Below are 27,805 nucleotides of genomic sequence, written 5' to 3' on the forward strand. Positions count from 1 at the left end.
GATTACGTGACCAGCAACCAGTTCATCCACTTTCTTATATTTACATTTACAGCATTTAAAAGCAGTAGGGACAGGGACAGTCCCCCTGGGGACACTCAGGGACACGATGGTAGCGAGTGGGATTTGTGGATACAAATAAAAATGTAATGTAATGTAATCACACGGAAGTTCCCCTTTTCAGTGCAAATGTTACGGAGTAGGATTCTGCTTAAAACACATTTACGGAAGTACAATTTACAATTGAAAAAATGAAACAACATGTTCTGTTAAAATCAACATTTATCTTTAACTCCTGTAGTACATGTAACAGCGTAAATGTAACATCTAAATAGATTAAGGCAGCGGCGTCCACCCTCCTCCCCTACTCTGACACCATGTTTATCCTGAGAGAAGCAAATGAGGCTGTTTGGATTTATTGTCGTAGACCTCCGTGTAATGTATGTGCAACTGCACCAGGACCCCTTATTTACATATGGGGGTTTTGGATTTGCCTGAACATAATTAACATCAAAACATTAAAGTTGTCTGACATAAATTGTCAGCTGTGCTATAACAATGCAAAACAACAAACTATAAGAATACAGAGGAGTACGCTGTTTTTTATCGAGCAGATAATAATACTGTTACAGTTCGCTTCGCTTTTCCATTCGCAGGAAGAAGACCTATGAGCGCCTACGTGTGTTGACGTTAAAACGCGCTGGCCAATCAGAATGAGGGATGTTTAGTGGCGCACACTCCCGCCAATTCTGAGCGAGGAGCGCGGGATGGACCGCGGCGGCTCTCTGCTCGTTTTAATAAATGGTGAATAATATCAGCTGCCACGACAACACCGCCGCGTTGGACTGCTGTCGGGCCCCGCTGAGCTCCACGCTAGCTGGCTCCAGACGTTTCGGATGGTGGTTGTGATGCTGGCGGCGGACGGGCCATTAGCCTCCACTCCGAGGAGAAGAGGTCTGAGAGAAACGTGTTCTTATTACGCGGCATTTTGCAGTAGAATATAGTGGAACAGTAAGCAGCTAGTTAGCCGCAGTAAGAGAGCTGGTGTTTAGCGGCATTTTAGCCGGCCTGCTGGTTCCAGCCGACGCCATTTTCACCAGAACTTCTGTAAAATCTTCTAGGACGATGCAGATGGTTCTGTATTGGCTGCAGTGAGCCAGCTCCGAGGTTCTGGGTCGGTAAACTGGCCTGGTTATTTGGTTACTCGAGGAGCAGCTTCGTGGCACAATGGTTTCGGCTTGTCAAGAGAACAGCAGCTGGGCTGATGCTAGCCTTCGCTGAACTAGCGACAATTCCGGCCTTCGCTTCGGCTTTAATTCCTCGAATGGCGGGAGAGCAGAGAAGAAAAGTCGCCGCTTTTACTCCCATCGCACGTAGTCAGTGCTGCACTCCTACACCACCTGTTCAATGTCGTTCAGAAATGATCAATAGTCACGTATACTTAGCTTTGTACTATTACGGGCTGTTTATTCATGTGTATTGATTGGGGTTTATGATTTGACAGTGGCTGTGTTTTTTATATAAAACTGACATGTCTCAGCAGGTATGGATTGCAGAGGCAAAAAGACTACAGCAAAGAAACTTATTCAAGGTAATTACATTCTGGGCCAAAATTAAGCGCTTCTCCGAATGATAGAATAATAGCTGATGCTGAAATATTTATGTAGTTGATTATATTTTGGCATATGTGCTTCTATTTCCCCATTTAGATGTATTTGTGGTAAAAATGTCTAAATGTTTGCTGGAATTTGAACCTGCTCTCTTTGTGGTCCAGCTCGTTTGCCTTTCAAGCGGCTTAATCCAGAACCCAAGGAAGATGATAATTCCAAAAGGACCCGAGGTCCCAGAGTCTTCACTGGCCCTGACAATACTGTGTCTGATGGGGAGAATGAACCTTCTCTTGCCCCGCTTGGTCCTGCTTTAGTAAATGGTCGTGGACCCCTTGACTGCTTTATGAGTCGAGGCAAACAAACACACATTGCCTCGGTCCTTGGGGCAACCATAGACCTGACTGAAGATTCCAACTCTGCTGATGCTGCCAAGCTGGTGCCCACTGTACCCACCCTGACCTCCTGTCCTGTTGCTGACGCCAGGCCTGCTGCTTCTGAGGTCGGCCACGGTATCCCAGACAGGCAGGAGGCAAACGATCATGACGAAAAACAGCCTCCCCTTCAAGATATCACCATGGAGTCGGACATGGAAGATGGAGATACTGAAGTTAGCCACGGAAATGACTCCACACTCTCACTTGGCTCCACCAGCTCATTGTCAACAAAAACAAGTTCCCCTGAGTGCACCAAACCAGCCACCCCTTCTGTGAGTTCAACCCCAGCCTATATCTGGGGTAATTCTGTCATTTTCTGATGAAACTGAGACATCCATGAACCGGTCCTTAATCGAGGAGATCCACATTTATGGTTCTAAAACATGAGACAAAGTGTGATATCCAGTGTAACACTAGTCACTGAACGGTTCTTCCTGCATAGGATACTACGGAGAAGACTGACACTGAACAGAAGAAAGTCAAACGACGTTCCCTGAAGGTGAAATGTCTTTGTTTTTGTCCGTTTCTGTTAAATATTGTTGCTAAATTGCAATCTGTTCCATAGAGCTTACAGGAGCAGGAGGAGAAAGAGAAGAAACGTGAAGAGAGAGAGCGACAGCGGGAAGAGGCTAAGGCTGCCAAGGAAAAGAAAAAAGAGGAAGCCCGTAAGCTAAAAGAAGAGAAGCACAGAGAAAAGAAGGAGCGGAAAGAGAAAGAAGAGAGGGAGAAAAGGGAGAAGAAAGAGCGAGATGACAAAGAGAAGGCAGAAAAATTAAGGGTGAAGGAAGAGCAGCGCAAATCGAAGCAGGAGTGAGTTCATCTCTGCCTTCTTTTGGTCATATTATAACATGATTTCATTTTGTCGCACCATCCAAAGGCATGCACAGGCAACTCTAAATTGGTCTGAGTATATGAAGAATATGCATAAGAAGGTAGTGTGATGTGATGGAGCACTGACAACTATTGTGTATTCTTAAGGAATGAATTGGGATTTTATTAGTTTCCTGTAATGTGAAATCTGCTTGTCCTATTACATTGGAATAACATTGTGGTATGTTTGTGCTAGCCTAAAGTATTCCTAAATAGAAGATTTTTTTTTTTCTCATATACAGAAATTGCCAACCAAAACTTGATAATCTAATTCTTTTTCAGGGCAAAGCTAGAAGAAAAAAGAAAGAAAGACGAGGAAAAACGGTTGAAGGAAGAGAAGGATGTGAGTAGTAATTATAGTTTTTTTTTTTTTTTCTCTCCCTATATTTGAGAGATTTAAATAATGATTGTTTTTGTTCTTGTTCAAAATCAAATCAGCGAATCAAAGCTGAAAAGGCTGAGATCACTCGATTTCTTCAGAAATCCAAGACTCAAATTGCCCCAAAGGTTTGTCTGTGTTTAGTCCATAAGCTTATCTTATTAAAAAAAAAAAAATCTTTCTTTGACATCTAAATCTTGTTGTATTTTATTTTGTTGTGTCTCTTCCAGACTCTGGCCTCTGCCTGTGGAAAGTTTGCACCGTTTGAGATAAAGGAACATATGCATCTAGCTCCTCTATGCCGGGTTCAGTGCGAGGAGGCTGTTCTGGAGGAGCTGGACCACTACTTGGCCAAGCCAGACAGTAGCCTTAATGGCCTGAAGGACTGGACCAGACAGAAACCCCGTCGTTCTGGCCCAACTGCACCCCGGAGTCAGGATTCACTGAGGTAAAAATGGTTCTGTTATCAAGGCCTACTAAATGTACTATTCACTAGTTTAAGATTGCATCTGTACCTTTTTGCAGCAAGTGCTTGGTAATTGGATCGAGGCCGCAGGGTGTGCCAGACCGTCAGCTCTACAGCCGCATGAAGCTTCTTCAGTTCCATGAGAACTATAGACCTGCCTACTGGGGCACCTGGAGCAAGAAGAGCTGTTCCATCTCCCCCCGCTGCCCTCTGAGTCAGGACAAAGTTAGTCTAATCACCCGATAGACTACTGTTTGTGCAATGACATTTGACATACTCTTACCATGTGGATTATTTTTTAATTTGTTGCCTTGTATGCTTCTTTGACTGGCATGTTACCATTTTATTTAAGAAACTGCTGGACTATGAGGTGGACAGTGATGAAGAGTGGGAGGAGGAGGAGCCAGGAGAGTCTCTGTCACACAGCGAAGGAGTAAGTTGATTTTAGCATTCCATCTGGATGCTCAACATTTATTTCTTATATAGCCAAAAGTCACATACAGTATGTCTCAATGGGCTTTGACATGTCCTACAGTTCACCCCAACACACACACACTTGACCCTTCTGCGCGCGCACACACACACACTTGTCAGGAACCAGGATTTATCTGCTGGTCTCTTCACTGGAGTCTGCCAGTAGTCTGGGTGCTTCTATTCTATGAGGTGGATCGAATGTCAATAGTGTCAAACACTGCACTCAGGTCAAGCAGGACAAGCAGAGAAATGCGTCCCTGATCAGAGACCAACAGCAGGTCATTAACCACTTTAACCAGCACTGTCTCAGTACTATGATGAGGTGTTATGTTTTTAATCTTCTCTCTATTTGGAACAATTTTAGTATTAAAGAAATTCATAAAACCATTGCTACTATGATTATATTGAGTGATTTAGTGTCCATTTCTGTCTTATTCCTAATTTAAGTAGGCTCTCCTTCCATGCTATTCGGAATACGTTCAATTTACTTCAACACCATTTACGTTCGAATTTCTTAAGCGAGCGCATGTGATCATTATACCAAGGTACTAGCTTCCTTTTGAGGGGAGCGACTTTATCTAACGTACTACGCAGTGTTAGTTCTAGACATTTGGTCGCTTGGTCGAGTTCAGCGGGGTCTGACGGTGAGTTTATCAGCGTTGATAAATCTGGTAAGGTATTAATAAACCTCTGTGCCGTACTTGATGTAATTGTCCGTTTGTCTCTGTAACGAGGGGAGTTGAGTTTGAGACATTATGTGTCAACTCAGTGTCTGAGACATATTTTAAAAGCGATGAGGAAATCTGAGTTTTTTTTTTTTTTTAAATGATAATGAAAGAATGACTGTCTTCTATATTTAAACCGAAGGTCAATGCAAGATTGAGCGTGTGACCATCTTTATGAGTAGGTCATATTATATTTAGTTTAACTCCAACTGAGTCTAGTATAGACAGGAATGCTCTTCTTAGCGGGTCTTCTAATTGATCACAGTGGATGTTAAAGTCGACGACAATTAGGGCTTTATCCACAGAAACAACCAGGTTGGAAACAATCTGTAAGGTCCAGGGGGTCTATAAATAATTAGTGGAAATTATGATTTTTATTTTGAGAGACTACATGAGTTATGTTGGTAGAGAGAATCTCAAGAGTTAAATCCATGTCCGGGTTTATGAGTAATACCGAGGTTATCATTGTAAATTACTGCGACGCCACCTCCTCTTCCAGTTAAGCAAGGTTGGTGTACATAGCTGTATCCAGGAGGGCTCTAGCATATAGCCCGAGCCCAACAGAATGAGATAGCTTCTTTAGTGCGCTGCATTCAGCATTTTCACACCTTTTGTGATTAACAAATCCCTTGATTTTTAATTTACATCATGAAAACACTATTACCAATTACCAAAACAAATTTATAAGCTGTGAACTTAAAGGATAGGTACTATAGACCGGAAATTTGAAAATGAAGTGATTCACAGCACACTGTGACACGTGTCCTCTGCTTCTAACCATCACCCTTTGTGAGCAGTGGGCAACCATGACAGGTGCCTGAGTAGCAGTGTGTGGGTACGGTACTTTGCTTAGTGGTACCTTGGCGAACCAGCAAACTTCCTTAACCGCTAGGCTACCACTGCCCCAGTGGTGACCGATCATTACTACTGCTGACTGAACATTTACTGTGCGAGCCTGACCTGACTCGACCCGCCTCAATGATAAATTGAGGTCGAACCACATCCAAACCAAAATACTTACAGGTAGTGCTCTTGCTTTTTACATTTTCTAGCAAGTTCGGTGCAGAAGTACCTCTCATGTAAACATTGGGTCCTCCAGGTAGATGGGGAAGGGCTGCCCACTACAATGCATATAGAAAATTTCCATATTTTAGTATTGATTCCAGTGCTAATTATCATAAAGGAGATTTATATATACTTTGCATTTGGGGCAGTAGCGGGTAGGAAAGTGGACACTTAATCGGAAGGTTGCCAGTTCAAATCCCGCCAAGGTGCCACTCTGGTCACCTTTGTCCAGGGTAATGTCCCCACACACTGCTCCCTGGGTATCATGGCTCAACAAGGGTGATTTGTTAAATGCATTTGCAGGACATTTGCACTACAGAGGCAGTGGTGGCCTAGGCAGAAGGTTTCCGGTTCGAATCCCCAAACTGGCAAGGTGCCACTGAGGTCCTCTTGATCCCCACACACTGCTCCCGGGTGCCATTCATGGCTGCCCATTTATCACTAAGGGTAAAGGGTTAAAAGCAGAGGACACATTTCACTGTGTGCACTGTGTGCTGTTTCACAATGACTATCACTTCAATTTAACTTTCATATTAAATTTGGTGGCTATAGGTGAAAGTGTGTGTGTTCATTTGCATTTACATTTGCAGCATTTACCAGACGCCCTTATCCAGAGCGACTTATAATCAGTAGTTACAGGGACAGTCCCCCCCTGGAGCAACTTAGGGTTAAGTGTCTTGCTCAGGGACACAATGGTAGTAAGTGGGATTTGAACCTGGGTCTCCTGGTTCACAGGCAAGTGTGTTAACCCCAGAAGGGGTGACTCATTAGGTAGTGCCAAGCTACCTAAGATGCCAGGTTTGTGAGAATAAAAATAATCCTTTTGTAGACAATAGGGGTTTGCACCCCCAACAAATTGTCCCAGTCTATGTGACTGTACTAAACATGTGCTTAAACTGTCCAGTCCTAGTTGTCTCTTGCTGTGTGTAACCCTGTACAATCCTGATTTTCCAGGATGATGATGATGAAGTTGGGGATGATGATGACGACGACGACGGATTCTTTGTACCACATGGCTACTTGTCAGATGGTGAGGGGGCACTGGAAGAGGAGGTATGTCACTCTTTAATTTCACTTGGATAATCAATCTCAAGTGTCATTCTGACAACTTCATGACAGTTATGAAGTTGAATTCTCCATTATTGTGTATGTGTGATATCGTACAGGATGGTGGGGATCTTGAGAAGCAGAAAGTTCGTCAGAAGCTTAAGGCTCGTGAGTGGGATGAGTTAATTTCTAAAAAGAAGGTGAAAGTGCTTGAGACGGTGGTGTTTGGCTGTGTGTGGGAGGGTGAGACACAGTTGTCCAAAGTCCAGTTGGAGCTACTTCTGCCTCATGCAGTCTGCATCTTGGATCCTCTACATAGAGAAGAGCCATCTACACCTGAGAGCACTTCTCAGGAACGTAATGAAGAGCGTGAGTGACATTCTTTTAAATACAGAAACAAAATGATATATAATCATATGAACGTTGACTCCGAACCCCCTCCACATAACCAATTATGATCCATTAACATTTGTTAATAAATAGCTATAAATAATCATGTAAAACATTGACCCTGCAGTTTTGTCCCTCCTGCTGCCACTGCTACATGGGAATGTGAACAGCAGTAAAGTAATCATCACAGAGTTCCAGGAATTAATGCGACAGAAGACCCAATCACCCAGCAGTCCCCAGAGTTTTTCACTAGATAGTGTCCCCACCAGGTAACCAAACTTTTCACTATTTTGCTCGTCGTAATTGTTATTTTTGTATTATCTTGATTCATCAGGCTGCCTATCTGTTTGGGCTGCATTAATAACTACATTCCAGTCACTATCCATTTTGTTTTAGTAATTTCCATGTTTTGCTGTGCATTTGTACACCTATTGGCTCTATGACCAAGCCTTCATTCTTGTAAATCAAATTCAAATTTTATGTCACATACAGTCATACACAGAATGATATGCAGTGAAATGATTTGTATGTTGCTGTAGGACTGAACAATTTTAAGAAAAATGAATTGCAATTTATTAGAAAAATATTGCGATTTTATTTCTGAATATTCGCTATATTGTATGTATTAAAAATTGTCGCATAAGCGTACATCAAAATATAAACTAGTATACCACGAGTTGAGGCTTGTGGCTTTAACATGGGACACATTTGATTGGTGAGCATGACCGCATTACACAGGGTTAGAGTGATTTGGATTCCGATTGAATGCCCCACCACGCCGTCGCTGCCTTTCCAACGCCCCAGGGGGTCACCAACACTCCTGTCTCTCACTCACCGACTGTCTCCAGCCAACCCAGCATGTCTGCGTCCTCCTGCAGCAATGGGGGGGTCTAGTTAGATATCATGGTGCGGACATGGTTGAATGCGTATAATATTGTGGAGTGGGTTTGAACTTTTTACATTTTGTCAGATGTGGTTATCCAGAGCGACTTAGTCAGCAGGTACAGGGACAGTCCCCCTGGGGGTAGTAAGTTGGGTTTGAACCTGGGTCTTCTGGTTCATAGCTGCTGTCTAATTTCCTCCAGGGTGGGTCTGAAGCGGTTGATTAAGGAGAATGCCGTGTACGAGAAGCGATCGACCTGCAGGCGCTGCTGCTGGTACGTCAACACTGATGTGCTGGCCCGCTTCAACCAGGCCTCCTTGCCTGTCCCCTGCCAGTGGAACTACCTCACTCCTGGTGCACAGTTGTCTCGAGGGGACACCCCGGTGACTGCAGGCTCACAGGGTAATTTGTCCTCCACCACACCCTCAGACAAGAGGAAGAGTGGCAGCAGTATGTCCATCACAAAGTTCATGAAGAAATGTGGCGAAAAAGAACAGGTATGTACCTCTGTTTCTCAAGCTACACTCAACAGTTTAATGCTAACACGGTCATATTTCATGGATGAAGGGGAATATCTATGCAGCAGAAATGACTGTTTTCTCTGGAATCATCTGGTGATTTGCCAGAACCACTTCACTTCATCAGTAGTTAACAAACATGGTGGACATGGGCAACAACACTCTGAATTCTATTAAATATATGTATTAAATACCCAACTATGCTGTAATACCTTGATAATACCTGAATTTTAACACACTGACGTAGTGGACAACTGAAAACATTCAAATAAAATGCATAAGGTTGAAAACCCAGTCAGTTATGTAAGGCTGGTGTGGTGCTTGTAGATGCCTGAGCTGAAATGTGAACATGTAAAAAATTGTACATATGCGCACACACACACGCGTTATCATTAGGGAATACTGTGCAAATTAAAGACAATAAGTCAGTATGTTCTTAATAAACTCAACTCCCTCCATGTAAACCCCCAAATAAACATGGATGCAGAATAAGTTACGTTATGAGGAATATGTGCAATTAATACTGATTCCGAGGAAGAAGGAATTCCTGTGGCGCTCACTTCTGCTCTGATGGTCCATCAGGGAGGTGTGCTTTGTGCATGGAGTGAGAGGAGATGTCCATGACCCTGAGAATCTTTTTAGCATTCTTCTTTCAGACATTTCCCGGACAGAACCAGCATTTTTGATCCGCTTGTTCAGCCTGTTGGCATTAGCGGTCTTCACCGCACTGTCCCAGCACATGGCTGCATGGAACACCACAGTCTCTACTACAGAGCGCTAGAACATGGTCCGCGTGACAGGATGTTTTACAGCTCGCGGTACCTCTGTTTCTGCACTCATCCGGACTAATACAGGCTGGTGGGACTGCGATATTCAGCGTACTTCGGTTGTTGCTGTTCTCTCGAGGGTTCATGCTGAAATGAACTCGTAAATTTTGTTCACAGAAGCGTGACCCGAGTCCATATTACCTGTACATAATACTAGAGGTGTGAACCTTCACGATTAGATTACGATTATCGATGCACACGGGAGACTTCAAGCGCTTCCTAGGAGGAGTTGTTCTCCTTCCATGACCTGCTCGAGGAGTGTTCTGTGTTCACTTTATCCGTATCGGTCGCGCTATTCTACGTTGATGTTGAAGTCTTCTCTGTGGATTTAACCTCAACGTTTCACACAGGTGGTTAATAGTCAAACTGGTTAATCTCGTAACCCTAGTCAACATGAATCATTTTCTAACCAATAAAAGACACAATCTCACTGCTGGGATCCTTTATTCTTCTCAGACTGAAACAGTGGACACTGATGGGTTTCAGGCTGATACTGAAGATGATGAAGATGAAGGGGACTGCATCATCATTGGTGTTCAAGGTGACTAAAGTGTACCTATTAAGGAGAGAACTACATTTCTGAAATTCACGTATCACTGGAGCTAAGATGCCAACTGTATTCTTGATTGGTTTGAGGTCAGAGTTAACTGCAGAATGTTGTAGTCTTTCCACATCAACCTCAAAAATCCATGTTTTAATGGACCTGCATATTATATGTTGGGCTAGTGGTGGCCTAGCAGTTAAGGAAGCGGCCTCATAATCAGAAGGTTGCTGGTTCGAATCCCGATCCGCCAAGGTGCCACTGAGCAAAGCACCGTCACCACGATTGCAGAGGACCCATTTCGTTGTCACAGTGTGCTGTGCAGTGCATCACAATGACAGTCACTTCACTTTTAACTATTATCTTGTTTAGTGCGTCAGTGTTATATTTTGTGGCACTTTTCTGTACTAATAAATGAGCCTTTTTTATGAATAGTTCCCAATTTATTGGTCATACATTGATTCACTGCTCCAATATCCCAATTAGCTGCAGAATTGTAGTTATGTGGCTGTAAGCGCATGACTGAAATTTAACCTGCTTTGTTTTTCTGTCAGGGATGGAAAATGTGTACTTTACTAAAATAATGCTCAATAATACAAAGTAAGATCATAAGGCGCTCTGGATAAGGGCTTTTGATTAATCCTGTAAATGTAACATGTTTGATTTATTGATTCCATTTATATTGTGAATGATTTTGTTTTTAAAAGTACATTTACTTTGTACTCAAGTACTGGTAAATTTAAGGACCTGAAAATGTAGTACTTCACTGCCAAGAATTCAGAGTATATCATGAAAAACCTGAAGGTGCAGACTATAGAATAAAGACGCTGCTTTAGTCAACGCTCATTGTGATATTAGGCCTGTGCATCACTGTACAGCCAGGAAAGCACGTTGCTTAGTGACTGGAAAAAGGTCTTCGTATGGTCACCTCAGCAGCAGTGAAGTGATATACTCTTCAGTGTAAGGTCTGTGTTGCTAAAATGAAGTTGTTACAAATTGTGTAAAAAGGTAAAATTATATTTAATGGCAACCCATTTGCCACATCAACTGTAAGACTTTTAAAAAGATTCAAAACGTGCACAATGGTAGCATGGGTGTTGAAATTTACAGCGCTCCAACAAACCAGTTTAGTGTGTGCGCTATTTATTCTGTATAACAGAACAATATTTTGATGGGGAAAATTCTAATGGTAATGGCCTTTGATTTCTGCAGAGTCTCCCAAACAGGCCAATGATGCCACCAACTCGGCGCAGCCTGAGAGCACTGAGGAGATGGATGTGACCCCCTCTGACCCCAGTGTTCTTCCTGTGTCTTGCCCAAACCCTGCAACTGCCAAAGCATGAGGGCTAGAAGATTTGAGACTTGGTAATATTCGTGGTGCTCATGGTAATATTCCCCTTTTTAAATAGTTTATGGCAGTCATTCAGACAGTATTGATGGCCAAATGTACTACGTGATCACATGATCCTACAATCAGAGCTCGGCCTTTCTTTCCAAATGGTAGACGAGAGCATGCATCCCCAAACCTTCTAGAATAAAGGGCGGGTCTGAAGCTGTAAATAAATTGCTGTCTAAAGAGATTTTGTGTGGTTTTTTTTTTCAGGCAGATTCCTGTGCATTCAGTCCCCTTGTTACTTTTGGATAACTGCTGCTTTTGCTGTGCTGTTGTAGGATTCATGCTGGACTAAATGTAAAATTACATCACAAATACTTGAACTATCTTTTCACTCAAAATGGAGAAATATTCATTGATAATAAGTATCGCACTTTTATATACATTGTCATTCTTTTTGCTCTCTTGATATTGTCTGGTTTTATTTTTAATTTGTGGCTTTGTAAAATAGCAGATGCTGTTGTGTTTCAGGCTGCTATAAAACAATGGGGTTTGAACTCTTTAAGCCTTTCTAATGTATATTCTTTTAATAAGGGGTACTAAATCAGTCCAAAATGTTTCAATTCCATTTTCCTATTGGCAGACAAAATTGTTTAAATAAAGCATTATTTTAAAAAGTAATAAATTCCTAATTTTATGTGCAGGGTTTTCAGGTCCTGTATACGAAGTGAATAAGGAGACAGATTTTGGGAAGGGATCAGTATGTACTCTATAAAGCTTTTTATTTAAACCCCAATCTGTTTTTGTAACATTTGAAGGTGTGTGTACATTGTTCTGTGCAGTAAATTCTGCTCTGTGTGCAAAAACATTTGACAGCACATCCATGCTCATATCAACCACTAGGTGCATTAAAATCAACATAACAATGCTTTGCAATGAAATGAGATTATTTTGACTCTTATATATGTGAACTAAAGCTAGCAAGACTGCAGAATGAGTCCACCTTACTAATCTTCCATAAAACAGCATTTTTTCACAACAAATGATAGAATGCAGTAGGCCTGTACAAGTAGGATCATTTGGACTCCATGCGAAGATGAAAAATGATGTATAACATGCAAAGATTTTTCCACAAAAAACTGTTTTGGAAAAACACATGATTAATGAGGTAGGCGGTAGTATAGGGCTACATGTTAAAATAGCATCACTGCATCTGCTTAACTGTATGATCTCTCAAAATCAACGTAAACACGACAAAAACATTGAGACAACCATAACTATCATGCTGACAAATCAAAAGTGCAAAAAATGTCATTACTTACATTCTCTCAGTGATGTTAACTATTAAATTCTGATAAGCACCACAATCTTACAAGATGTTGCTGCCAAAGAAATGGGTGGTTGCTGTTTATTGTGGAAGAGCATGAAAAAGATGTAACACAGCCAGGGAGTAACTATCACACTTTGAATGGTGTTACTTTTCAACCTTTTACAAGGAGCACCATTTATTCTGTGTGTTTTGGTTCACTTTCTGCTCACTTAACTATGCAGACAAACATTTCCAGCAAATGACATGGACATCACCCTTAAATCTGATTCCATTTGAGTAGGTGGTCATTCAATCTGGCCCAGGATCCTTCTGTCCATATGCATGCTGGGTCCATGCCTGATCGGATCACCCAACAGTCTTTCTAACCACGCGCAATGACAATATGGCACTCTGTCTCAAAACAAGTTAAGATGAGATGAATCTTTATTGTCATTGTCACTTCTCGACTCTTTGAGGCATACAGTTAGACAGAAAACAAGAAAAACTTAAATAACAAACATAAAATAGTAGTAGCCTGAGCCTATTCTTATAGCGTTCTGTAGTATGGATGGCATTTTAGTATCTTCGGTACATAGAGCACCTTATTTTGTCTGTGACAGTTGTAACACTCCTTCATTAAATGTTTAATCTGAAATGCTTACGGTATGAATAGTCCACGTTAGAGCTGTAATGGAGCGTAAAATGTCAGGTCGACAGGTACAGCTTTATAAAAGCCCAGCTTGTAGAGCGCTAGGCTATGAGAGAAATGAAATGAGCAAGTTTATAACATAATCGGCAGAGGCTGGACTTCGTTTCACCTCCTCAGCATCCACCTTCACATCTCTCTCGCGATAATTAAAACCACTCACCACTTTTATCCACACCATATTTTATGGTTTATGGCCAGTGGTGGCTTGGTGGTTAAGGAAGCGGCCCCGTAATAAGAAGGTTGCCGCCAAGGTGCCACTGAGCAAAGCACCGTCCCCACACGCTGCTCCCCGGGCGCCTGTCAGGGTGCCCACTGCTCACTCAGGGTGATGAGTTAAAAACACATTCCGTTGTGTGCACCGTGTGCTGTGCTGTGTATCACTTCACTTTCACTTCATACTCCTCTCCACAGGTGAAATATGAAGTGAAAGTGATGTTGAGAACTGCCCGCATTACCTTATGCTGCACAATTAATTCATCCAAGATACAGCTGAATGTATGTACGATAAAGTATGTCTAGAAATTAATTGAGCATATTAATATACCGGTTGCTTCAACATATGTGAAAGCTGAATGTCTCAAGCACATCGATGTTTAGCACTCATGGTCTTTGGGTTTTAGCTCATTAGTTCTTGCAAACTGGTTGACCCCTAAACGCTGAACAGTATTCATTTCTATTTCGAGTTAAAACTTAGTTCTCTTAGAGAAAGACTACTTATCATATCTTGCTGAATGTAAGTATAGTTGTAAACACTAGTTTATTATGGTGGACATTATAATTACGTTCCATCAAAATACAAAGTGGTGAAAATTGCTGACATCCTTTTGTCCATCACACACAGCAACAGCAACCTTAAATAATGAACAGTAGGGTTTGGTCTGGACTCCTGGAATCGTAGAACCGGAGAGGGAGAGACGCTGAAAAGTTCTGGGTTGGAGATGGTTTCTATGGTTTAGCTAAGAGTCCGAATATTCTCCAGCAGCTCTGCTTTAAAAATGGCTTTAGCGCTTTGCCCACCCGCAGCCGCAATGTCCGCTTGCACTGCTGCGTCCCACGAGAACGTCACAACAGCAGCAGGGACCTGAGAAAAAGAACCATTCCACCATGTTTCAGTATTCAACTTCAACAAGATTTTCGTTCAAAATGCCATATTTTACAACACATAAATTGTCGCTTTTATGATCAGCCTAAAGGGGGCTTTTAATTCTGTATCTGAAGTCACATTCCGAAATTCAGCCACTTTGATCCAGTCCCACAACGCGATTTCCCAGGACGCGCCGTTCCGACGTTTTAATCTGTAGCTTTAAATGTTAATGAGGAGGAGAGCGGCCAATAGAAGTAAGGTCATCAACACCATCCACCAAGCACAATGTTTGCCGCAGACGTGAATTCGTGTCAGCGTTTTTCCATAAAAAATTAAACGAATCCACCGGTTTCGTGCTCATTTTTACATCCAAACACTGAGCAACTGCAATGCTTCACATGTTTGGTAGCCATGACGGTCGGTAGAGATAATGTTTTAGGGGAGGGGCGGGTAAAACATGAGAAACGGGAGATAAACGTTCCCCTTATGACATCATAAGGGGACAAATTCCAGATCTGAAGTAGAATGGCCATAACAGTCTTTACCCTTATCGCCATTTGTAGCCACTGCAGGACCATAGATGGGCTGGGGGAACTCGTATTAATTTTCACGATCGGGACCATTAAAGCACGTTCACTGAAATGTTTCATTCTTGACAACTACAACTACTTCTGAAATGGAAGACAGGAATATTTACATAAATAATAATGGAATGTTGTGTGCTCACCAGGTTACACTCGTTTATGGCCACCTCCTCATCTTCTTTTAGCTTTTGTCCTCCGGGAGCCAACAGCTCAAAGGGCTGCCAGCTGTCCGCCAGTGCAGTGCGAACAAACTCGTACAACGTCGCCACGCGCTCTCGTGCGAGGAACGTACCTGGTGCACACAACACGCACAAGCAACGTAAACAGAAGGTCGGGGTGCTGCCCCGCACCTCTTCATTTTCCCAGCACCGACCCTGCAGGATGTTTCCGTCTGGCATCCGCACCCTGAGCAGGGCGTAGTTGTACTTCCTCCTCTCTCTCTGCTCTTCCTTCTCCCGCATAGCTTTCGTCCGGAGCATGGCATTACGTTCTACCACCTCATTCCTACAAATCGTTCCAAACCGTTTATCTAGAGCGGACATCCTGCCTGCTCACAGTAACCTGCCTGTTTTTCACCTTACTTGAGCTGCTGTTCCCTCTTCAGCTCCTCGGCGCTGAGGTTGTAGAAGTCTGGGGGCAGCTCAAAGTGTGTGGCATCCGGAGATGGCCTGTAGACCTGGAGCTGTCGGTCCAGCTGGGCCCTGACCGGCTCTCCTTTCTGCAGTCTGCTGAGCTTCTCCTTCATCACCTCCAGAGCGCTGGGCTCTTGCTCAGGCAGCAGCAGGAATTCTTCCTCTGAGAAGGCCAGGGGTTACAGTGACGCTACTCTTCTGATATGACTAGATTTTCTAAATCCCAATTTCTGCTCATCACTGCTCTCAGCGTCAATGAGTACATGTGAAGTGGACTTTACAGCTGGCTCACCTTGACCGTCCACTGACAGCATGGTGCTCTGGAAGCCCAGGGACTGCAGAAACTCTCGACTTCCCTCAACACAACTCATCTTCTCCTGGGCACAGACATTGAGTCACTGTCACCGAATGTCACAGGAACGTATTCCTGCCCTCTCCACACTCACCTGGAAGACCTTGTTACTGACTTTTATCTTTCTGTACTTCTCTTCTGTAGGATTCTTACAGATATTTTCAGTGTACCTAGAAGAACAGGTGGTTGATGGCAAATTTTAAAGCCACTCCCCAAAAACGGCTTTTTAGCGCGGCACTGCAGAAGTAAGAAACCTGCTGATGATGTCGACCGCTGCCTTCACTTTCTCACGGTCCTTGTTGAAGGTGTGAACCATCATGACGGATGCCTCCACTGGATCCTCTGAAAACCACTGCAGATAGAAGATTTGCACTGTACAGATTTGTGGATCTGATATTGGAGCATCAGCAGGTCTGACGCTTACCATGAGGATCGCCTCTTTGACGCGAACTTCTCTTTCGGCCTTGGTTAAGGTAGCACCAGTCAGCGGGCATGTGAAGAACACCCCTGAAACGGACAGACTGGCTGGATCCTTAACTGGCAGCGTGGACTCCTGCTAACAGTCAGAACTCAAGTTACTCTGCCTTTATACTGCATTATACTGCGCTAGATCAGCGGTTTTTAAGCCTTGCCTCGCTCTCCGCTTCTTTCTTCTCATCGGCCACCGCTGCAGCTTCTGCCTCCAGCTCCCGCTTCACTGTAAAACACATTTATTAAGGACACAGACCGGCATAGTGACGCCTGGCACTGGCGCGGCTGGCATGGCGGCCCACCCTGGTTCCGGATGGCATCGTGGGAGGTGTGGACCCGCGGCCGCTGCTGCTGCTCGACCCGGGCCAAGGCTGCCGCCCCGGCCCGCTGTGCGCCATCGGTGGGGGACTGGCGGGCTCTGGTGGGGGCGCTGCCCTGCGCCACCGGGGCCTTACTGCAGTAAAAAGCGCAAAGAGTCAAACTAATATGAAATAAAGCCCCACGCCACGCCACGCCAAACCACACCACAACACACCACACCACGGCTTCAGTCCCCAGCGAAAGCGGATTAAAACGCCTGCTTGCCTTGCGTCGTCGGTAAGTTTCTTCCCCGGTCCTGCTTGCTTGAATTTGATGTCTTTCTTGATGTCGTCAAAAAACTTTTTCATTGTGAGCTACACCAGCGTTCGGTGAAGAACTGGAGACTGAGAGAAGGAATAAATGTGCCTGCAGGGCGATGTGCAGATGACTGTTTACACCCAGAGCGACGTGACAGACGCCAGGAAATGTTGCACTTCCGCTTTCTTTCAAATTAACAGTCTGCCAGCAATTCCTCACTTTTCACATTTTTATTAGGAAGATAATTTAAGCACTTTTGCACCTTTACTCGTTCACGCTAACACGAAAATAATTATAACCATTCACACTAAACAGCATAAAAAGAAGGACAGGATCAGATCAACTGAAAACCGTTTAAAAAATGATTAAAAAATAAATTCATAATTTTAAAATAATTCCATGACGTGATATAAACGCATGCACTTCGTGTTTATTATAAGAAATGATCAGCAGCATAAGGGACTTTTATTTGAACCCAGTTACCGGAAAAAGAACACTCTTAAAACGGATGCGACCTGTGGAGACCTCTGGTGTCGTGGATGGACCTGCAGAATCGACAAAAATATCATTTACTTGGCACAACTGCATGAAATGTAAGTTGAAGCAACGTGTTTCGTTTGCACTGTACCAAATAGTAAGAAAAACGTAATATTTCTAAATGATAAATGAAATAGAATGATATTGCCCCTTCTTGGCATTCAACATTCCTGCTGGTTTGGGCTAAACTAATGCAAATTGATTTTAAAACGACTTTGTTATTCGCATTGCAACGCTTGTGTATGGATTTTAATACCACCATGAGAAAAGTCTGGTTAGGTATTAAATATACAGGATACACATTGTCGGTGGTTACTGGCTATAGGTTTTGAGTAACAGTCTTTTGCCCCAATCACCGCGGCCACGGAGGCGGGATTTCCGGTTTGTCTGGCAAAGTTAGCGGAAACAGTTTGTTTTCCAGAACAGCCGCCTTATCTCGCGCTGTGCGATGCTGGCGTCGTTTCCAGGTTCTGTGTCGACCTGAAGACGAGATCGCTGCCAGACACGCACCCCGCACAGAGCAGAAGATGCCGCACAACTTCCAGCCCGGGGACCTGGTGTTCGCCAAGATGAAGGGGTACCCGCACTGGCCGGCCCGGGTAAGCTGGCAGCGGGACCCGGGCATCCTCAGCCTCCCCGGGGTTATTAGCACCGGGACAAGGCCAGCATCTCCTCAGTGTACACTGTCAAACTTTCGATCAGTATTTAGGATTTGGGATATTTTAATTAGGAGCCAGGTCCTGTTATTGACGTAGCTACTTATTTCTGGTCTAAAATGAGGTTTTACCGTTTACGTGGGTTTGTATGATTGTAACTCATTAAGCCTGAAACCTGAGCAGAATTCTGCTTATGTGATGTATTGATGTTGAAGTGTGAATACATCCAGCATTGTATTGATGTTGCTCATGTCTTTCTTAGATTGAGGATGTGGCTGAGGGTGCAGTCAAACCTCCCCCCAATAAAATACCCATTTTCTTCTTTGGAACACATGAAACGTAAGTATGCTGTACGATGAATTATGCTGATGTGTGCATAAAGGATTTAATAGAAAATTTTAGTTTGACCACAAAGGTTTTTTTGACTCCATGAAGTCTGTCTTTGGATAAATAGTCACTAGTGCAAGAAAAGAAAAAGAATGTTGTAGAAAAGAACATGCTTTTCACAAGTTTATGTATTTTGAATCTTCCTGTGATCATAAGTAATATTTTATTGATTTCTGGTTTTGAAAGTTTAGTGATTGTCATTGTGAAACACTGCAGCACAGTGAAATGTGTCCTCTACATTTAACCATCACCCTGGGACATCAGTGACTTGATTACTGGACTGCTTTCTTACCCACTAGACCATCGCTGCCCCATGTTCAGCAACAATAAAAATAAACCCAAAAGTATTTCAGTGTGCATGTCATTCAAATTAGAAGGTAGATCGCCATCTAGTTATGTAAATTAATTCAAGGGCACAAATTAAAATTACAGCCTGATTATCCTAATAACAAAGTGTAATATAGCGTCCCCTAGTGTCCAATGGATAAATTAGTGCTATGAATCTGAACATTTATATTTACTTTTATAGTATTTAGCTGATGTCCGAAACCACCACTAGTTGCATGGACAGTCCCCCTGGAGAAGCTCACGGTTAATCGTCTTTCTCGGGGACACAATGGGCTGGGTTTGAACCCCACTGAAGACGTAATGCTGTATATATGGTTTCACAGGGCATTCCTGGCACCAAAGGACCTTTTTGCTTATGAAAAATATTTTGATCGTTATGGCAAGCCCAACAAAAGGAAAGGTTTCAACGAGGGCTTGTGGGAAATCCAGAACAATCCACATGCATCCTACAGCACCCCCGCAGTGAGTTTACAGTTCGTGTTCCTTCCTGTTTTTATCGCGAGAATGTAAAATGTGCTGACTTACCTTCTTGAATTTTCCAATCTTTGTAGTATTTTTTTTACATTTGACTTTCGTAAATAATAACCACCTAAAATGAACTGACTTTCTAAATGTGACCTTCTCACCTTAGCCTGCTAGCTCATCTGACAGCGAAGACAATGATGCTGATGCAGGAAGTGATGCTGAAGAGGATGAAGAAGCAGTGGTACCAAGAAAGGCAGAAACGGGCTCCGAGGACTCTGACTCGGGAAGTGAGGATCAGGGACGAGGAGGGGTGAAGAGGAAGGCTCCTGCTCCTAAGGTCAGTATCTCCAATCTTTTCTGCATACTGCTCCAACCTGCACTTCAAGACACGCACTTCTGATCCTGGATCTGTTCACCAGCGTCCCCCTGTGAAGAGGACCCGTGGTTCTTCCAGTGAGAAGGGAGAGGAAAGCGGGTCTCCCTCTGAACCAGAACCGTCCCCCTCCTCAGAGTCTGATTCAGGAAAGGACAGTGACCAGGTACGGTGCACCATCGGTTCCTGCCTTGTTTGTATCTACATGTCTGTAGTTGCTAGAAGACTTTTCTTGTCCATATTAAATTTCTGGCCTTTTCTGCTGCCATGTGTCTGTGCTTCAGGACTTTACTCCAGAAAAGAAATCGGGAGGGAGAGGAGGAAGGAAATCAGTCGGAAGAGGAAGAAAGAAGGTATAGAACACAGATACAGTTCATGGATGAGTCTCATTTCATGTTTAATTTGCAAGTTAAAGCTCTGCTACAATAATAATTCATGTTAATATGAATAATCATACTTTTTTAATGTTGCATTTGTAGTGAAACTGCACCTGTACCCATCATACAGACTCATGCTATATTAAATTCTCTAATAACCATAAAAAAAAACTCTTCATGCATGTACATGCAGTTTCATAATGCAGTATTCCTGTAACATGTTATTTATTCACATTACAGCAACAATAACATTTATTTCTTATATAGCCCAAAATCACATACTGTACGTCTCAATGGGCCTACAGTTGACACCCCCACACTTGACTCTTCTGCCCACAAAAAAAACTCTAGGAGAGAGAATAAAGAAAGGAAGAAACGTTGGGAAGGACTGATAGAGAGAGAGACCCCCTTCCAGGGTAGAGTGAGCCTGCAAATGGTGTCAGTGCAGGGTTGGGGATGGTTTGTCCAATACGAGAAACAGTTGTAGAGTCCTACAGTTTAGAGGTGGAGAAGTCCAGAATGTAGTCCGGTGTCATGGTGTACATTACGTGTCCATTATGATGCTACTGGTCCACTTGAAGATCCCTGAAGCTTTAGTTGTTACAGTGGTGGTGGCTGTGGTGACCCTCTGGTTCGTTTCATGCTGGTCTCGTCAGCAGTTCTAGGACTAGGACTCATCTGGTGGTCTCTTCACTGCAGTCTGCAGGTGGTCTGCATGCATGATTCGGTGCCTTTGAGAGAACGAACAGAAGCAGCAGCAGATGGTGGCATTGTACGACTGGTACAGAAATATGTTTTTGTCTCATGACTGAAAGACATTTTCTCCTGCTTCAGAAGGCCTCATCAGACTCTGAATCAGGCTCCGAATCTGAGCAGAAAGGAGGACAGACTGATTCTGAGGAGTATGAGAAACCACGACCAGCACTGTCGGGATCTGAGTCACAGTCTGGCTCCAAATCCGACTCGGGGTCAGACCCCCCACCCCGAAAAGGCCCCCAGGCACGCAAGAAAGGTGACGACAGCGCTAGAATTACACAGCAACAATCATTCATGTTATTGGTGGTTACACGTGACTTTGTGCGTTCAGAAAAACCTCTTCCAAAACCTCGTGGAAGGAAACCCAAATCTGCTCCTGAGCAGGCGCCTTCCTCATCAGACAGTGACAGGTCAGTAGGTTTCAGGGGATGAGCAGAGCTCATCATGACGATACACAGAAGAGCACATTATTTTCTGTCCATTCGTTACTCCAGTGACAGCGAGCCAGACCGCGTCAGCGAGTGGAAACGGAGGGATGAGGAGCGGCGGCGAGAGTTAGAGGAGCGCAGGAGGAAGGAGGAGGCCGAGGAGTTGCGCCGGCTGCGTGAGAGGGAGAAGGAGGAGGAGGACAAAAAGAAACGTGAGAAGGAGAAAGGGGGGAGACGAGACGCTAGCAGCAGCAGCAGCAGCTCCAGCTCCGATGAGGGAGTAGATGAGCATCCCCTGAAGAAGTCTAAAAAACCTCCCCCACCGCCCATCCCTGCACCGTCCGACTCGGACTCCCCAGTTGAGGCAAGTGCCGCCGTCATGCACTCTTCCAAACGCACGTGCTGCCTGCATTCATCATGTTGCATGTTGCAGCAGGTAAAGAAATCTGGAAAGCGCTCTGACAGCCAGAAGAGAGGTAAACAGAAGAAGGAAAAGGGAGTGAAGGACCGAAAAGAGCGAGAGAAGGAGAAGAAGAAGGTCCAGAGGTCAGAGGAGAAACAAAGGTAAGGTCCGGGGGATTGATGGGGAAATAAATGTAGAAAATGAATCATTTGTCCTTTGTGACAGCATTCACTCTGTTTCCCAGACCCAAACCTGAAAAGCCAAAGCGCAAATCAGAGCGTCTACCAGAAAAGAAACCCGAGAAGAAGAAAGGTCAGAGCGGGACCAGCATTTGGTTTTCACCTTATTGATTTCTGCATGTCCTGTTCTGATCACACACAACCTTTGCCTGCCTCACAGAGCCATCTCCAGAGGAGAAGCTGCAGAAGCTCCACACAGACATTAAATTTGCACTGAAGGTTGACAACCCAGTGAGTGTTCACCCGCTTCATCATGGGGTCCTTCACTACCAATTCCAGGGGCATTTTACCTGCTTCTGTACCAATCCTGGCATGTCTGCAGTAGATGGATACTGATGAAATCAAATCAAAAATCCAGCTTATCTACTCCGAGTAGATACAAATGTAGGGCTGAACCCACAAGTTGCTCCTTACAACCACTACCCTCATATGTGAGGGTAGAAATGTAGTAAATTGAGATTTTCGCCTCATCACTTCATCATTATGCAACATATGCCTCCACCCTGGGCAGCAACTCATCCCCAACACAGCCAGGACACAGTAATGATCACAGATCATCCAGATGATGGCAAAAAGGGCGTCCAAGGTCTTATTCACTTCACCTGCTGTAGTGTTTCAGCAATTATTTCACTCTTTTCCTCCAAGTATTTCTAGAATTGGGCTGTTGAGGGAGGAACAATATGTTGACTATGTATACTGTGTGCAGGACGTGACTCGCTGCCTGCAGGCTCTTGATGAGCTTGGCTCAGTCCCGGTCACCAGCCATGTCTTGCAGAAGAACTCTGATGTCATCGCCACCCTCAAGAAGGTCAGCTCATACACGGCAGCCAGGCGTTTCTGCGACCACAGCAGAGGATGTAATGGTTGCTTTTCTTTCTACCCAACAGATCCGGCGCTACAAAGCCAGCACTGCAGTCATGAATAAAGCTAGTGAAATCTACAACAAACTCAAACTGCAGTTTGTTGGCAAACCTGAAATAATCAAAGCCAAGCCTGAGAACAAGAACCAGGAAGACGGTAAAGAGCCACAGAGCACAGGTGAATGGAGTGTAAAATAGTAATAACAGACAGACATGTATGTGATTTGTAAAGAGTTTTCTTGCGCTACAAGATTCCACACCTGTAAATGGGGAGTCGGAACTGCAGAAAAAGGAGGCTTCTGAAGTTGACTATGAGGCAAAATCTCCGGAGCAAAAAGGTGAAGAAAACGAGTCTCCTTTTCCCAGCAGGTAGAGTCCTTGATAATAGATTCTATATATATATATATGTATATTGTCATGGGTTAAGTCCCACAATAAGTCCCCCCTGTTTTTGGTTGAAGGCCCAACGCCGAGAGCCCTTCCAGTCAGAAGGCCCACAACGAGAAGGTCACCAGCCCAACTGCAACACTGCTGACAGACCCCTCTATGGACGAAAGCTGAAAACAAGAAACGAAAATTAAGAAAAGACTGATAAATGGGTTGGAGTGGTTCAGCAGGATTGAAGAAAATCACTGGTTTCCCTGTTCTTCACTCTCTTCGTCGACTTTTTCTCCCTTTATCTTGCTTTTACACTATATATAAAAAATTGAGAACACTGCAGCAACAGCATCCTACAGGCAGTATGTGGTGAGAACACAATTGTTCTCGTCCTGGAATCAGCACTCCTGTTTCTGCATACTGCCAAACAGGGTCCTCTTTTGTGGACAAAATTACATTATTATTTTTTTTTATGTATGGGACTATTGTGTGTTGAGACAGTATGACTGGTACTTTGTTGGCCTTTTTTGTGAGCTTTGATATCTGGCTTTTTTTTTATTAATAATAATATTTATAGACTTGGGTAATAAACAAACGAAGCCATCAATCCATCATAAAAGTAATTCTGTGGACATTTAAATAAATGTTTTCATACAGCATCTACTCACATTTTATGACTTATCTTTTCCAGTAATTGTTCATTTCTTCTAACTGAATGCTATAGACGTACAGACGTTTCACTGTTGCCTGGTCTTCCCTTACTGTTCCTTTCAGTTACCTGCATTTGGAGTAACAATTATATACTGTGTACCGACCAAACAAAGTGATTTAATAAACTGTAAAAACTACTCCAATTGCTATGGATGGAGTTGGACAAATTTGCTTGTCAGATGTACGTAGTGTTATGTAAGTGGGTCAGTTCTTTTTTTAAGAGTCAAATAAAAATCTAAGCATGATGGTCCCTAACTGAATGTTCGTTTTAATGGTAAGAGACGGTCGTTACTGATCTATATTTTGTTAAGTCTAGAATTCTGCACATGCATCCTTTACAAAGCTACTCTGCTTTTCTCCTTTCCTGGCAAAAATACTCAACCAAGGACCAGGGGTCTCATTAATAACTCATGCATAGGCACAAAACGGGACCTAAAAGATGCATACACCTCCTCCTACATTGCCATCTACAGAAACAAACTTGACGAAAGAATATGCGCATATTTACGCGAACTGACCCAAACGTGCAAACGATTTGGAGGAAAAAATGTGAACGCGGGTGAAGAGGATCAGAAAAAGCGTGAGTGGCATTATAGTACATATATAATAATTGTGCTAGCATATATTTAATTTCACTTTTTCACTCACATATTTATAATATGTAAACATATAGTTATAATTAAATCTTACATTTTGATCTATGTGTTTATTTATGTAAATAGAAAATGTGCAAATATGCAAGTGCAAGTTATTAGATCTGTAATTCAGCCTTGTACTTCTCAACACTCTCGCTTGTGTTAATGAGATGATCGTTGAAATGACTTTGGAATTCATCTGATTACTCTGGAGTATATACAAATAATTATAATAAAAACGGAAGCAGCAAACTTTGTGAGAACCAGTATTTAGCACTCCGCCTGTATTTTGTGTAGTATTTTCAGTCTGAGTTAGGACTCCGCCTAGTTGTACATGTTTTGTGTAGTATTTGCACTCCGCCTAGTTGTACGTATTTTGTGTAGTATTTGCAATTCACCTAGTTGTACGTATTTTGTGTAGTATTTGCAGTCTGAGTTAGCACTCTGCCTAGTTGTACGTATTTTGTGTAGTATTTGCGGTCTGAGTTAGCACTCCGCCTAGTTGTACGTATTTTGTGTAGTATTTACGGTCTGAGTTAGTACTCCGCCTAGTTGTACGTATTTTGTGTAGTATTTGCAGTCTGAGTTAGTACTCCGCCTAGTTGTACGTATTTTGTGTAGTATTTGCAGTGTGTGTAGTATTTGCAGTCTGAGTTAGTACTCCGCCTAGTTGTACGTATTTTGTGTAGTATTTTCAGTCTGAGTTAGTACTCCGCCTAGTTGTACATGTTTTGTGTAGTATTTGCACTCCGCCTAGTTGTACGTATTTTGTGTAGTATTTGCAATTCACCTAGTTGTACGTATTTTGTGTAGTATTTGCAGTCTGAGTTAGCACTCTGCCTAGTTGTACGTATTTTGTGTAGTATTTGCGGTCAGTTGTTAGCACTCCGCCTAGTTGTACGTATTTTGTGTAGTATTTACGGTCTGAGTTAGTACTCCGCCTAGTTGTACGTATTTTGTGTAGTATTTGCAGTCTGAGTTAGTACTCCGCCTAGTTGTACGTATTTTGTGTAGTATTTGCAGTCTGAGTTAGTACTCCGCCTAGTTGTACGTATTTTGTGTAGTATTTGCAGTGTGTGTAGTATTTGCAGTCTGAGTTAGTACTCCGCCTAGTTGTACGTATTTTGTGTAGTATTTGCAGTGTGTGTAGTATTTGCAGTCTGAGTTAGTACTCCGCCTAGTTGTATGTACTTTGAGTAGTATTTGCAGTCTGTGTAGTATTTGCTGTCTGAGTTTGTTCTCCACTTAGTTGTATGTATTTTGTGTAGTATTTGCAGTCTGTGTAGTATTGTGTGTAGTATTTGCAGTCTGAGTTAGCACTCCGGCTAGTATGTATTTTGTGTAGTATTTGCAGTCTGTGTAGTATTTTGTGTAGTATTTGCAGTCTGAGTTAGTACTCTGGCTAGTTGTACGTATTTTGTGTAGTAATTGCAGTCTGAGTTAGTACTCCGCCTAGTTGTACGTAGTTTGTGCAGTATTTGCAGTCTGTGTAGTATTTTGTGTAGTATTTGCAGTTTGAGTTAGCACTCCGCCTAGTTGTACGTATTTTGTGTAGTATTTTCAGTCTGAGTTAGTACTCCACCTACTTGTACGTATTTTGTGTAGTATTTGCAGTCTGAGTTAGTACTCCGCCTAGTTGTACATATTTTGTGTAGTAATTGCAGTCTGAGTTAGTACTCCGCCTAGTTGTACGTATTTTGTGTAGTATTTGCAGTCTGAGTTAGTACTCCGCCTAGTTGTACGTATTTGGTGTAGTATTTGCAGTCTGAGTTAGTACTCCGCCTAGTTGTACGTATTTGGTGTAGTATTTGCAGTCTGAGTTAGTACTCCGGCTAGTTGTATGTATTTTGTGCAGTATTTGCAGTCTGTGTAGTATTTTGTGCAGTATTTTCAGTCTGAGTTAGTACTCCACCTACTTGTACGTATTTTGTGTAGTATTTGCAGTCTGAGTTAGTACTCCGCCTAGTTGTACATATTTTGTGTAGTAATTGCAGTCTGAGTTAATACTCCGCCTAGTTGTACGTATTTTGTGTAGTATTTGCAGTCTGAGTTAGTACTCTGCCTAGTTGTACGTATTTTGTGTAGTATTTGCGGTCTGAGTTAGTACTCCGCCTAGTTGTACGTATTTTGTGTAGTATTTGCAGTCTGAGTTAGTCATCCGCCTAGTTGTACGTATTTTGTGTAGTATTTGCAGTCTGAGTTAGTACTCCACCTAGTTGTACGTATTTTGTGTAGTATTTGCAGTCTGAGTTAGTACTCCGCCTAGTTGTACGTAGTTTGTGTAGTATTTTTCGTAGTATTTGCGGTCTGAGTTAGTACTCCGCCTAGTTGTACGTATTTTGTGTAGTATTTGCAGTCTGAGTTAGTCATCCGCCTAGTTGTACGTAGTTTGTGTAGTATTTGCAGTCTGAGTTAGTCATCCGCCTAGTTGTACGTATTTTGTGTAGTATTTGTGTAGTATTTGCGGTCTGAGTTAGTACTCCGCCTAGTTGTACGTATTTTGTGTAGTATTTGCAGTCTGAGTTAGTACTCCGCCTAGTTGTACGTAGTTTGTGTAGTATTTTTCGTAGTATTTGCGGTCTGAGTTAGTACTCCGCCTAGTTGTACGTATTTTGTGTAGTATTTGCAGTCTGAGTTAGTCATCCGCCTAGTTGTACGTATTTTGTGTAGTATTTGTGTAGTATTTGCGGTGTGAGTTAGTACTCCGCCTAGTTGTACGTATTTTGTGTAGTATTTGCGGTGTGAGTTAGTACTCCGCCTAGTTGTACGTATTTTGTGTAGTATTTGCGATCTGAGTTAGTACTCCGCCTAGTTGTACGTATTTTGTGTAGTATTTGCGATCTGAGTTAGTACTCCGCCTAGTTGTACGTATTTTGTGTAGTATTTGCGATCTGAGTTAGTACTCCGCCTAGTTGTACGTATTTTGTGTAGTAT

At 43.0% G+C, this 27,805-nt stretch overlaps 3 protein-coding genes across 5 annotated transcripts; 2 read left to right on the plus strand and 1 right to left on the minus strand.

Moving 5' to 3' along the window:
• The first annotated feature begins 668 nt into the window (after positions 1-668).
• Positions 669-12,487, plus strand: LOC114772553 (chromatin assembly factor 1 subunit A-like). 2 transcript variants are annotated; one of them, XM_028965430.1, is made up of 17 exons: positions 669-951; positions 1,541-1,588; positions 1,772-2,313; positions 2,484-2,540; positions 2,607-2,851; positions 3,194-3,254; positions 3,350-3,418; positions 3,521-3,738; positions 3,816-3,981; positions 4,109-4,189; positions 6,975-7,073; positions 7,187-7,436; positions 7,585-7,726; positions 8,543-8,837; positions 10,142-10,226; positions 11,439-11,612; positions 11,830-12,487. In XM_028965430.1, the coding sequence occupies exons 1-16, from the start codon at positions 894-896 to the stop codon at positions 11,567-11,569; spliced, it is 2,547 nt and encodes an 848-aa protein (XP_028821263.1). In that variant the 5' UTR covers positions 669-893; the 3' UTR covers positions 11,570-11,612; positions 11,830-12,487. The 2 variants fall into 2 exon arrangements, with proteins under 2 accessions (XP_028821263.1, XP_028821264.1); XM_028965431.1 differs by having other exon boundaries at positions 11,439-11,591.
• On the minus strand, positions 12,325-17,491 carry LOC114772554 (UBX domain-containing protein 6-like). The gene is made up of 11 exons (XM_028965432.1): positions 17,286-17,491; positions 17,003-17,154; positions 16,862-16,926; positions 16,654-16,782; positions 16,484-16,581; positions 16,324-16,399; positions 16,170-16,254; positions 15,827-16,040; positions 15,619-15,749; positions 15,389-15,537; positions 12,325-14,658 (listed from the first exon to the last, which is right to left on the minus strand). Exons 1-11 carry the CDS (start codon positions 17,366-17,368, stop codon positions 14,530-14,532), a joined length of 1,311 nt encoding a protein of 436 aa, XP_028821265.1. The 5' UTR covers positions 17,369-17,491; the 3' UTR covers positions 12,325-14,529.
• Positions 17,492-17,740: 249 nt separating this feature from the next.
• Positions 17,741-24,379, plus strand: LOC114772550 (hepatoma-derived growth factor-related protein 2-like). 2 transcript variants are annotated; one of them, XM_028965423.1, is made up of 17 exons: positions 17,741-17,911; positions 18,323-18,454; positions 18,774-18,850; positions 19,570-19,708; positions 19,878-20,048; positions 20,131-20,250; positions 20,369-20,437; positions 21,296-21,473; positions 21,549-21,627; positions 21,712-22,009; positions 22,079-22,209; positions 22,293-22,360; positions 22,448-22,518; positions 22,994-23,095; positions 23,175-23,325; positions 23,399-23,516; positions 23,609-24,379. In XM_028965423.1, exons 2-17 carry the CDS (start codon positions 18,383-18,385, stop codon positions 23,706-23,708), a joined length of 1,944 nt encoding a protein of 647 aa, XP_028821256.1. In that variant the 5' UTR covers positions 17,741-17,911; positions 18,323-18,382; the 3' UTR covers positions 23,709-24,379. The 2 variants fall into 2 exon arrangements, with proteins under 2 accessions (XP_028821256.1, XP_028821257.1); XM_028965424.1 differs by having other exon boundaries at positions 17,745-17,911; positions 22,082-22,209.
• Positions 24,380-27,805: the final 3,426 nt, after the last annotated feature.

Source organism: Denticeps clupeoides, unplaced genomic scaffold (genome assembly GCF_900700375.1).
Source record: "Denticeps clupeoides unplaced genomic scaffold, fDenClu1.1, whole genome shotgun sequence".
NCBI lineage: Eukaryota > Metazoa > Chordata > Actinopteri > Clupeiformes > Denticipitidae > Denticeps > Denticeps clupeoides.